Source organism: Nycticebus coucang, chromosome 7, assembly GCF_027406575.1.
Source record: "Nycticebus coucang isolate mNycCou1 chromosome 7, mNycCou1.pri, whole genome shotgun sequence".
NCBI lineage: Eukaryota > Metazoa > Chordata > Mammalia > Primates > Lorisidae > Nycticebus > Nycticebus coucang.
This window is the reverse complement of record NC_069786.1, coordinates 74032342-74046186: the sequence shown is the minus strand read 5'-3', so window position 1 is coordinate 74046186 and position 13845 is coordinate 74032342. Positions and strand designations below refer to the sequence as shown.

The following is a 13845-nucleotide window of genomic DNA, read 5'->3' as shown; positions in this document are numbered from 1 at the left end:
ACTGACAAGGAACCCCCAAATAACAAGAAGCTTCCTCAATAGTATTTGGAGTGTTAGATATGATGTGATGTTTATAGAATTTATGCTTTAATTGAAATAAAACATACACATAAATATTAAAGTTTATAAAACAATATACAGACAAATGTAAGACAAACAAGGTATTATTACTGTGAACATATAAACTGTACATTTCAAATTGAAAGTAGTTTTATCGGGCGGCTCCTGTGGCTCAGTGAGTAGGGCGCCAGCCCCATATGCCGAGGGTGGCGGGTTCAAACCCAGCCCCGGCCAAACTGCAACAAAAAAATAGCCGGGCATTGTGGCGGGTGCCTGTAGTCCCAGCTGCTCGGGAGGTTGAGGCAAGAGAATCACGTAAGCCCAAGAGTTAGAGGTTGCTGTGAGCCGTGTGACACCACGGCTCTCTACCCGAGGGTGGTAAAGTGAGACTCTGTCTCTACAAAAAAAAAAAATAAAGAAAGTAGTTTTATCTATAGAAATTGTATTTCATGATCTCGTTGGAATTAATCCCATATAACTTAATTCATTACAAGTACTCTAGTTTGTAAAAGTCATTCTTATTTTAAAAAACAATGAATAAGTATTATTTTCCACTACCTTTAGTAAACAGTTTTTAATTACACTACTTCTATATCAAACAAATTACATTTTAACATGTTTTAGTCAACTAAAGGAAGAATCATTACTCTAAGACCTCAATTAACACCTCATAATTAGATCTTTTCTTCTCTGGAAGTTTTGTTAAATTTGGTGATAAATAAATAATACAAGTAATAAATAAATAAATAATATAAGAGTATTATAAATAATAAATAATACAAGTAGATAAATAAATAATATAAGAGTAGATGTACTCTTGTTCTAAACAAATACTGTAAGATAATTTCTTTTTTTTTTTTTTATTAAATCATAACTGTATACAATGATATGATTATGGGGCATCATACACTCACTTCATAAACCATTTAAGATAATTTCAAGCTAGAATATACAGGCTAACTCAGAATTTCCTGACATACTATTACATGTAAATATATAAATTACTATCATTCAAAAAGAGTGGCAAAGACTTGACACAAAGAGCTCTACAACTTGGTATAATAAAATGAACAACTTGGTATAATAAAATGAAGAGGACTGTTTGTATTAATAAAATTTTTTCTGTTTTCTAATAGATAGGGTTTTGCTTTGTCACCCAGACTAGAGTGCAGTAACATGATTACAGCTAGCTGACTGCAACCTCAAACTCCTGGGCTCCAAGGAATCTTCTTAGCTAGAACTTATAAGCGTGCACCACCGCACCCTGTTAATTTTTCTTATTTTTTTGTGGAGGAAGGATCTTGCTGTGTTTCCCACTCTGGTCTTGAACTCTTAGGCTCAAGCAATCCTCCCACCTTGGCTTCCCAAAGCGCTGGGATTACATGCATGATGAGCCACCGTGCCTAGCCTATATTAATAAAACGTTAACAAGCAACAAAGATGGAAGTTAGGTCAAATATCTGAAAATGAAAAGTAAGAAGTGGCAGAAGACAATTCTGTGTTAGATATGAGGTTGGAAACAGAAACCCAAATAAAGTTCCAAAACAAAAGAAAAAACAAGTCAAAAAATTGCTGTCGATGAAGTACTTGAAAGAAAATAGCTGAGCCCATAGCTTAGGTAGATTAAAACAAACAAAAAGTCAGGTTCTGACCTGCTTTTCTGAACCATAGGTTTCCCTGCAAATTTAGCTTTTTGAAACTTCTCTTTTTAGCTTTAGAACTGTCAATCTTCTAAGCCAGAATTACCTTAAAATACCGTATGTAAGGAAAGACTAATGAAAGAGGAATGAGAGACAATCTTTTTATATAAAAGGGCCATCTGGTGAACCTAATCATCCTCATGTTAAATTACATTAAACTTAAGCCCACTTTAAAAATAACAATAACGTATTATCAAACAAAACACCTGTCATAAGTGCTGACAGGTAATGTTTATTCTGTTCAGCTCTTGAAGAAGTTGAAATACATTACTAGCAAACATAGATAAACCACCAAAGAATGATTATTCAATTTCCAGCTACTATGATCTATTGGGCTATATATGTTCAAAGTCATTTACCAGTGTTGAGGTCAGGGAGAAAGGCAAGGAGGAAAAATGCCTAAGACAAAAAACACTCTTAAATGTTAGGAGTACTTCATTTACAACATTCCATTAAAGCCAACAACACAATGGGAATAGAGGCTAAAATGAAAGAAATTTTTTCAAAAGGGCAGATTAATAATGTCCTAGTTCAAAATAAAATATATGAGCTAAAAACTAACGTGAAAACTTTAGAACAAAGAAAAACAGTGGGGCTTTCCTCCCATCTTGTTATGAAGAGGGTAAATGACTTCAAGATTCAGGGTTGGGGCCCAGCACGATGGCTCACACCTGTAACCTTAGCACTCTGGGAAGCCAAGGTGGGAGGATTGTTTGAGGTTAGGAGATGGAGACCAACTGGAACAAGAGCAATAGAAAAAATTAGCCAGGCACTGTGATGGGTGCCTGTAGTCCCAGATACTTGAGAGGATGATGCAGGAGGATCTCTTGAACCCAGAAGTTTGAGGTTGCTGTGAGCCAGGCTAATGCCATGGCACTCTAGCCTAGGCAACAGAGTGAGAATCTGTTTCAAAAAACAAAAACAAAAACAAACAAAAAAGATTGAGAGTTGGCAAAATAGCATCTTAAGCAAAATATCCCTATATCTTCACTGATTAAAACAAAAAACCCGGGCGGTGCCTGTAGCTCAGTGGGTAGGGCGTCAGCCCCATATACCGAGGGTGGCAGGTTCAAACCCAGCCAAACTGCAACAAAAAAATAGCTGGGCGGGCGACACCTGAGGCTCAAGGAGTATGATGCCAGCCCCGTATACCAGAGGTGGTGGGTTCATACCTGGCCCTGGCCAAAAACTGCAAAAAAAAAAAAAAAAAATAGCTGGGTGTTGTGGCGGGCACCTGTAGTCTTAGCTGCTCGGGAGGCACAGGCAAGAGAATTGCCTGAGCATTCTACCAAGGGCAATAAAGTGAGACTCTGTCTCTACAAAAAAAAAACAGTGCCATGTGCCCTTCTACCTGTGCTAAACTACAACTTATGCTAGTAAGCCAAAAGAAGATATTTCTATGTGTTTAAAAACAAACAAACAAAAACATTGCCCTAAATCATCTGCTGAATGATGTAGGCTATTTAAAACAGACGATGTCCATGGATGTAAGAAGCCAGAATGAAAGCACAGTAAGAAATTAATCATAATATAACTAAGAAGAAACAAATAATAATAGCAAAAAAATGAGAGTCCAAACTGGGCCAACGTTTTTAACACTTTATCCCTGCTTTAAATTGGAATCTCATTTACCATAACCTATTTTGAATGGATATACTTGATATAAGTTCTATTTAGTGTGATCAAAATTGTTGGAATTAAACCAGTAGGTCTGGGGCCTCAAGTATCAGGATGTTAAGATAGGTGGATCCCTTATCTTAAGGAAGATTCACTCTTATTTTTAAGTTGCAAATACATAGTATACTGTGAGAAAACAGAACTGGCATTCCTGACATTATCAGTTGGTGGCTTAAATGAAACAAAACTGACAAAATGGTTCTGACAAATACCTCAAGATGAAAACACACTGTTTTACAAATGGCATAGTAATTAGACATAAGTGAAATACAAAACTTCAGGGAAAAACATAGTATTCCATCTCACCAATTCATTCAACAAACATTTAATCAAGCATCTAGTATGGCACCGTGCTGGGCCCCAACTCTGAATCTTTAATCTAGTATGGACTAATCAAAGGTGGTGCTGAAAAAGAGCAAGTCATATCCTGTAAAAATTATGTGAGGTGGAACAAACAAGTATTTTGCCATTGTCTTAATCCCAGTCTAACAGGAAATGTGGCACAGTATTAACCTGTAATGATTTGCTAGTTACACTGAACTATAGTTATAGATCCAACAAAGTGGAATTCTTGTGTGTTGTGTGGGTGTATTAGGGGAAGGGAGAGGATTAAAGTGAAACTAAGCAAGTTTAATCCTATATATAGTGATTCAATACAGTAGAACTTCTATAAGTTGACTACTACCCAAAGCACTGTAACAAACTGGTCAACAAGGAATTAGGCTTACTATACTGAAATGTACATGTGGTATATGTCCAGTCTACAAAAATTAGATCAACTTAAGGAGGTGGTCCACTATGGAGGTTCTACTCTATTATAACAAAATGTTCTCTTCCATTTTCCAAGTCCTTTTGGGAAATTTTGAAATCCCAGTTAATATTTAAATATATAAAGAACAAATTTTTAAAGTTTCAATCTCTAATATTTAAGGCTAAAGCAGACAAGAAGATTTTAATTTAAATCTTCAAAAATTGTTTGTTTCTGACTAACATGTGTTTTAAGAAAACAAAGTCTCAATTAAAATATGTATGTACTTCATATAACTTAGAAACTAAAAAACAGGTAAACACAGAAGGTTAAAACTCCTTTTTGGAATGCAAACTACATTTCAAATTTAAACAAAATTAGATGACCTGATATCTAAGCCATTTGGTCATTAAATGGATCTTTATAGCACAATTACCTTTAACAAATTTAGTTAAAACATCAATAATTCCCAAAAAAGGCACTGAGAGGAAAAAGGTGAAAGATGAATAAACTTTATCTTTTACTAAAGAAATTAAAATTCCATTTGCCAATTTCAAAATGAGGCAAAAACAAAACTGGGAGATACTCAATACTCAATTTTTAATTTATTTTTGTATTGTTCTTAAGTTTAAGATTAGATGCCTTTCCCCTCTAAGAATACCGAACTATAACACTAAATTCAGACAATCCTAGAAATAAAGGGCTAAGGCGTGGAGAACCTGCAGCCTTGGGGCCACATGTGGCCTTCTGGATCCTTTGAGCCTTTTGGCTGAATCCAATTTTACAGATTTTATTTGTGTTCTTAAAAAAACAGGGAAAAAAAAAAAAAGGTAAAGAAGAAAAATAAATATTTACAAAGAACTCATATTAAAGCACAACGTGTATGATATGTTTTAATCCCTGAAATAAAAAAGATTAGTATCTAGAAATCTATTAGTTTATGTACTTAAAAAGGAAAGGAAAAAAAGGTACTCCTGATAAATGGCATTTTCACTATAGTTATCATCCATCAGTCTTATAATCCATCAAGTAGACAGACAGAAACCACCCTGCCATTATTCAGTTGGTTATAGATGTGAAATGCTTTCTGTTTCTTTATACCAGAACAAAATAATAAGTGACAGGAGGTGGACTATATAATTTATCAAATACCTTTGATTAAACACAATTTCCTTTTAAAAACACATTAACAGTATTCTTTATACATATACTATTACCACTAAAGAGTAGTGTGACAATGAATATTCTATTTAACTGCAGCACAAAAAATAACAAATATCACAAAATTGACCCTTATGTAAAATCTGGGGAAAATACAGGATTTAGTAATATTATATATATGATTAGAAGGTAAGAGGATCATATCAATACATCTTCCTACAAATTTTGGAAGTAAACTTTAATATCATAAATTATCACAATTTTAATACTAAATTTAAATTAATAGCTGCTTGGAGATTTTAATGCCTGGTACATTAATAATTGCTTTGAGATACTAAAATTTTAGCTTAACCTTCTCCTAGTATCATGAAATTAAAGCCATACCCAAATTTTGCAGCAATGTCATACACTTGTTTTTCATGTTGAAGAACCTTCTCACGGTCCCCCTCAAATAATAACGTGGCTATACTTAGCTGATTTGGATCAAATCCTTTAAACTACAAAAAAAAAAAAAAAAAATTATTACTACAGAGAAATCTTATCCTACAAAATAATAAATTAAAATAATATACTAACTTTTTAAAACCTGAGCTTTAGAACTTCACATGTCAATCAATAAAAACATTTAAGGAATCTATTTAGGTCACTACAATATAACAAAACTATGTAACAGAGGAAAAATGTTTTATTTCAAAGTAGGGCAGAGTTAATCAAAATGACCGTACTGGTATATAAATACAATAAATAACTTTTCAAAATCATAAATGTAATAAAGAATCAAATAAAAGCTATAAAATAAAAGAAAAAGTAGCTGGATAGAGGAAAAAAGTAAAAACCAAAAACTACATACCAAAAATGACTAATTATTAAATATATTCAAAGATCTTATACAGAAAATTAAAATAGTATCTAAGAATAATCTTAAAAAGGAATTACAAGTAACTTCATTAGGAAAAAATAGCTTTTAAAAAGGTAAGAAAGACGTTAAGTTCTTGAATGCATAAGCTAAGTACTACAAACCTGTCAATACCTGCCCACAGTAATGCACTTGTTTATTCCAATTCTAATAAAGACCAAAATGGACTTTCTAAAATGATTACAATTTTTTTTAATTTTTCTAGAATAACAAAGAGGTAGGTGATAGTGATAACAAGGAAGATCCTGAATAACAAAAAGGAAAACTACCCTTCAACAATTAAATCCATTTAATTTTTCAAGAATAAGCTCACTCAAAAGATTTAGATGCATAAAAATGAAGTCTATTTCTTGAATGAATACAAGATGTCTTAGGCATAGCAAATCAATGTAAGAGAAGCAGGAGTTAACTAGTAACTGTTGCTGCCACAACTTTAACAACTGGGAAAACAGGAGGTGAAGATTTATTTACATCATCAACTCACAACATAAAATTGAAATAAATTCAAACAGTGAAAAGATATTTTTTCTTTTAAATTCCCATTTAACACAAAATGAAGAGAAAGAGATAAGAAATGTCCCTGGTCATACTTCGGGAAGAAGGAAGTCTTTTCTAAGCTTATAATTAATTAAATAATTACAAGATACAAAAATTTGTAACTTTTATACCAAAAAGAAAACCCCTATTAAAGGAAGGTACTTGATTAGAAAAAATTATTTACAGTATTTATGACAAAGGGGATCTAATAATTCCATTATTCAAAGGGCACATATCAAAGCATCAAGAAAAAAAACACAAAACCACCACACTTGGTAAAATAATCCAACTAATTGACACAAAGATTACACCTAGAAAATTGACACAAATTACACCTGAACATATAGAGAAATGTTCAGTCTCATTGGAGTTTCGAGAAGAGCCAACTAAAAGTACTATTTCTTTCTCTGGTAAATTTAAAATATAGCAGAACAAAAAATACTACATGCAATAACCAGAATGCAACAAAAAATTGGCACATATATATTTCTAGTGGTAGTGTAAGCCAGCATAACACTCTAGGAAAGGAATTCTGCCATCAAAGGTTAAAAAAAAAAAAATCCATATTCTTAAGTTACTTCTACATATCTATGATAAAGGAAAAAACTCAAACTATAGAAAAATGTTATAGGCATGAAACAGTTCAAGGCGGTATTATTTTCAGAGACATCAAAAAACTAAAACAATTAAAATTTCTAAAAAATTGGCTGCATGGTTGATTTACTTGATAAAATATCTGGTCCAACATGAAAAATACTAATTATGAAATCAATGCAGTAAAATAAGAAAACGTCCTTACAATAGGTGTGTGTGAGGGAAGAAACGATAGAAACAAAATTAATTTCCTAAGCATTTAAAATTTCAGCATTTTGTAAAAATTCTTACCTTTGTGATATAAAACTTTTTTAATCCATCCAAAAATGATGTAAAAATAGAGGAAACCTGAGGTTTAAGAGCATGACCTAAAAGAAAGAAGTTTATATGTTAAATTAATAGCAAATTCTGTGTTTTTCAGAAAATCCAGAGGCTACTTCAACTTAGTACTCTAAAAAAAAAAAAAAAGTGTAAGTATCTTATAACTTTAATTCTTTTTATTTCCCTGTTTATATATTTATTTATATTTATATTTATATTAAGGTCTTCATCTTTTACCTTTAGCTTCTTTGAAAAGTCATAAACAACTTTCTATTTATAAAACTAATTCTTGGTTTGTTTTTTCAAATCAAATTACTATATGTAATTAATACTACACATGGCTTAGGTTATCTTTTAATGGTACGGTTTATACATAGTAAAACTACTTCATTAACTTTTATTTCATTAAGAACATCCATGATGGATGATTCTTCTTTTTTAAAATTATATCAAAACCATTCAGAACTATAACCAAATAAGGAGTTAATGACAAGTTTAAGTTTAAGGTTGTTTCTTAATTAATTCTTAATTCACACAGAATTCTTGGCATAAAATTAGCAATTGCTTCCTTAATCACACCCGCAGAGTTAAAATTGCCAAAATAACATAAATGTTGTCTCAGAATCTGTTAAATTACCATCTTTGCCTGCGGATTAAGCTTAATTGAATGAAAACCTTTTACTGTTTTGTCATTGTTTTCAAAGAGACGCAACTTCTCTACTTCCACACTGTTACAATTTAAGAGTCATGCATCTGGTTTTAGCACTCTGAGCCAAATTTAGAAAAATGTGGCATACCATTTATATAGTTTTATAAAGCATTTTAATCTTTAGTAAATCTAAAATTATCTCCAAATAAAAAGGTTATTTTTGTAAGAACTCTTTAAGGTTGTGGGATTTTGCTTTTCAAGTGTAGTTCCTTCCTTTAAAATAGGTGCAAAAAACAAATAGCTGTTTCTAAAACAACAACTATCACTGGTAGTTTTCTATCCATCTATTTCTTTAAAGTGAGAATCTGAATCTGTAATACTGCATAAGCATGTACTACATTTTTGCTGATTATAATAGGAAACTATTACATAAAAGACCTAGTAATGTAAGTCTTAAGCCAGAGGCTATCAGTTAAATATCCATGAGATATCAGAAGCATTAAAACAAAACAAAAACCAAACAAACAAAATGAACCTCAGATTAGACAGAAACCAACCTAGCAATCTTTTTGAGTTTCTGGATCACAAGTAAGCTTAGTTCGGAGATTTTTTTTCTTTTATTGTAACCTATCAGAGAAGCTTCTGTAGTATAACTAGTGCTTTAAAAGACACAATTTCCAAAATTAAGAAAAACAAAAGACATGATTTCTAACATACCTTAGAAACAACATATCAAAACATTCACTTCTGTTCCCAAATGCAACTCATCCTACATTAACAACAATTGTAAATAAATATATAAACATTTATATGTTGAATAGATATGTTGTGTTAAGAAATTGAAATTACCTACTGTTAATATGAAAGCCTTCTGAACCACGTATCTTTATGTAATGTTTGAGGAGTCCAAATGATACTAGTCTGATATGAAATAATCCTTAAGGGTAAATGTTCACCATCTATTGAGGTTTATATACACAATTTCCATTAACACTACTGGGAGTTAGTCACATGCATCCCTGATACTGAGTTGGCATGAGAGCTCTGAAGAATAAATTACTATGAAAGTGATAATGACTTTAAAGTGGGCCAAGCATTAGAATCAATTGGAGACTATTATCTTTTACTTTTTCTTAAATTACTATGCCTATCAAATTTATTATATTCTAAATATATTCTGGCTATTATGTTTTATTGTTTATAGTAAACTAGTTTCCAAATTTACTATCTAGACAGTTTAATTGGTGGATCTGTATTAGCTCAATATTAATTAATTAAAAGTTTATTAAATATTTATGTTTCAAAGAAGTGGTTTGAGACAGTACAGAAAGTCTTGGGCTTTGCAAAGAGATAAACTTGGGCTCAACTCCAGCTTTATCACATGTGACTTGTGGACTCACATATTGAGACTCCAAGTCATTTGTAAAATGGGACTATCACTTTGAAGAACATCTTTGAGGAGATGTTGAAGAAGTGTATTATTGCTAATGTGTTCAGCACTATGGTATGAGCCAGCCAGGATTTGTTCAGCTGTTCTTCCCAGTTAGAAGATTAATTCAATCAGCATGTTATCCATAAGTGCAAGAAATATAAAAATGACTGAGAAACATCCTTTAAATTTGAGAATCTTTAGTTCAAAGGAAATATACAGATTTCAATATAATCAATGATATACATCAATATAATAAAAATAAATTCAATATTATAATGTATTAAGGGCTATACCAGAGATAGAGGTGATATTAAAAATATTTACAAGTAATAATATGGCTTGTGCTTTGTTAACAACCAATATGGTACAAACACTGACCAATCAACCATATGGCTGGGTGCAAGGTCCTGGACACCTCTTGCTGTGTTAAGTATTATTTCTTTAGTTGCTTGATCATGAAGTCATGGTAGGATATATAGATGGAAAGCCTTCAATGAATACTGAGGAATCAAAAAGATTATAGACAGCCAAGAAACATGATTACATGTGTATTTCATCAAGGTCAACTTGGTAGCTAAGTAAAGGACAGAGGGAGGAGAGATAGTCCAGACTAGAGAGGGTAAACCTACCATTGAGCTAGAGGGAAGTATGCAAGCATGTTTCTAGGTACAGTAATGAGAATGTGGAATAGGGATGACACATAGCCAGGAAGATATTTTCTTTAAGGCTTCATTTTAAATTGTTATATAGATCCCAATTATAAATAAAATCTGGCCGAATCACAGTTACATAGTACCATTACAAAGGTGCCAAAGTCTAGCATAATTTGCTACAATAAAACATATATATGGATAATATAATCTTATTAATTAAATACACAGCTCTCCTTAAGATCTGAATCTAAATGCAAGCCAAAGCGCATGAAGGGGTGTGGGAGATGGATTTTCATTTAACTATTTCATTATTTATAGGACACATTTATCTTAAACTTTTGTTCATCAGTAGTATAGTGCTTTGAGAGGAATTTATTTAAATAATTGTGATTGACTTAGAAGAATCTAACTTAAAAATTAGCTCTAACACTTCTTCAGTTAAGTTTCACTATAACTATTATGTTTCCCTAAATTAAAATGTAAACTACTTTTAGATATGACACACAAAAGCCTGCCATCTTTCCCTTTAGTATTTATTACTGAGAAATCACTCCTATAATTTTAAGAAATGTTTTGAGGGTATTTATTACATTCTATAAACTTAAATCCCAAACTAAATTTCAGAATTTGAAAAAATATAGAAAAATAAAACAAGTTGAAAAGATAAGTTATGTCAGAAAGTTTAATACTTTAAACAAAATAGGGAGGAAAAGAAAAATGTTTTCAGACAATGCCTACTGAATTCTCCACCTGAATATCTCCATGGCACCTTAAATACAACCTATGTAATATCTTTTCCCTCAAAACCTCCACCCCTCCTTCTACACTGTTATTTATTTCACCTAATCAATCAAATCAAAATATGGGAGCTATCCTCAACTCTTCCCTTTATTTAAACTTCCATATCCAGTTGGCAAATTGATTTTTTAAAAATATATCCGCTATTCTTCATCTCCACTGCTACTGCCTTGCTCAAGTCCTCTAAAAATGCGCCTGTTTCACCGCACACTGTCCCTCCTTCGTGCCGGTACCGTCGTAATCTACCCTGCACAATAATGCCACAATGAGTTTCCTAAGATGTGAAGCTGAGTGATTTTATTCCTTCTACACAGAAATCCCATTGCTGACAAGATAAAATCCAAACCTATTCTACAAAGCCCTAGTCCACCCATTCAACTTTATCTCATGTAATAACCTTAACCAGACCCTCTATTTGAGGGACATAAAACTATTTGGAGTTTTCTAATACACACTAGTAAGATTTCACAACTTCATATTTTTGCTCACAAGTAACAAATTTTGGTAGGGGAGAAGAACAGACAACCTCAGGCAAACCTTTATTCACTTTTGAAGATTTAGCTCAAGCATCACTCTCCTTTAAAACATTTCCTGACTCTCCATCCCTACCTCAAGCAAAATCAAGTACAATCAAGCACTCCTTCACCTGCAACCCACGCTGTCCAGCATGGGAACTACAACATTCTTTCTAGTTCTCTACTCGGTATTCTTCCTACTAACATTTCATTAATTTCTGTGGCTAAATGAACAGATTTTAAGCTTCCCACTTCTTACTTACCAAACTGAAACTGTTTATTGTCCATGAGGCGAATAGATGCAGGAGCACATCTCTGTGAAAAAGATGTGATACAAATTTAATACAAGAAGCTAGACAAGTAGAATATGAATATTATCTTTCTGTGTTTAAGAGATCAAGAGCTAAGCTTGATCTTAGCTAAGTATTCCTAAGGATATACAATGAAAAAACCTTAACGTTTTATATAAAACTATAAAGACACATGAAACATCAGTCACTTCTACAAAATATTCAAAGAGGAGAAGTCTATATACCTAATATATGCCTCAATACATAAGTTACCAGATCCTTAATTTACTGGCAAGAAATTTGCTTAATGCCTAGCAAAGACTTATGGGATTATCCTAAAGGAAATACCAGGCCCCAAAGTGGATGACTTTATAAGAAAGTAGACATTTTTAGGGTTAAAATCAGTACCTCAACTATTAATGCCATTTATGAATTATATTGTGTCATCTGATTCTTATATAGTCTTAAAATAAGGAAGATGGTGGTAGAAATTTTTATGTGCCACAGAAATTTAAAAAATTAGTTGTGAAACTTACTAAATATAGAATATAAATGTCTTAACACAATAACTAAGAAAAAGCCATGAAGGCTATGTTAACCAGTGTGATGAAAATATTTCAAATTGTATATAAAACCAGCACATTGTACCCCATGACTGCATTTATGTACATAACTATAAAAAAAATTAGTCGTGATGTCTTCACAGACTTTAGAAATTGTTCCTAGTTTTTAATACCTTTTCACAATCCATTTTAAATAGAAAAACTATTCAGTATTCAGATTTCTAAGGTTTTTCAAGGTTACTTATGTGAAAATAGCAATGAAACTTTAAAATATTAGATAATGTATCTAAAATATCCAAAACTCCACCAATGTTATGGCTAAGCTCAAACTAAAAGCTGCAATGAAAGAAAACTGTGAAAAGCAGATATTCATATTAATGTTATGATGACAAAATACTACAAATACTAACAAGGTCTGAGTTACCTATAATTATATCCACAGAATTAAAATGAGTTAAGTTGTACTCCAAATGGGATTTTCATTTTCTATGCAGATTTTTAATATGGCTAAACTTCTACCAAGAATTTGCTTTCAAATGACAAAATTATGACAAATGCCATAAACATTTTAAACATTTATCTTTTGAGAAATAACATTAATAAAATTCGTATTACAACAAATTTCTGAGACTCATTCAAAAGAATAAAACTTAATACACATCTTAACTGTGCATTATAACATTTTGGCTATTATTTGCTATTTAATTGAATATTCAATTTTTATAAAAACACAGTGTACATTTAATTTTGTCCAATAAAATAACTAGATTCTGTTTTGAAGACAATGTATTCACCTTTGATACTAAAATGAGACAATCTATATCATAAAAAATCACTGCCAAGTCCAAATAAATAGTATTAAGTAATTATATATATATATATATACATCATAACAATAACCTATCATCTTACATTTTTAAGAATTCGTGGCTTCAATTTTGTTTTGGGTTTTTTTTTTTTTTTTAAACAAAGTCTCATTCTGTCAACTTGGGTAGAGTGACATGGCATCATCAAAACATGGCAACCTCAAACTCCTGGGCTCAAGTGATCTTCCCACCTCAGCCTCTTGATTACAAGCAACCGCCACGATACCTGGCTGATTTTCCTATTTTTAATAGAGACAGGGTGTCATTCTTGCTCAGGCTGGTCTCCAAACCTGAGATTAAGCAATCCCCTGGCATCAGCCTCCCAAAGTGCTAGGATTATAGCTGTGACCACCATACCTGGCCAA

The 13845-nt window shown here is 32.0% G+C and overlaps 1 protein-coding gene across 1 annotated transcript in view; it reads right to left on the bottom strand.

The window, feature by feature from the left end:
• Window positions 1-13845, bottom strand: part of AGPS (alkylglycerone phosphate synthase) — a 145347-nt gene that overhangs the window by 39546 nt on the left and 91956 nt on the right. The window contains exons 12-14 of the mRNA XM_053597450.1: window positions 12025-12076; window positions 7685-7761; window positions 5731-5843 (exon numbers count right to left, since the gene is read on the bottom strand). Coding sequence (XP_053453425.1) covers window positions 5731-5843; window positions 7685-7761; window positions 12025-12076 — 242 coding nt within the window. The remainder of the gene's footprint in view (window positions 1-5730; window positions 5844-7684; window positions 7762-12024; window positions 12077-13845) is intronic.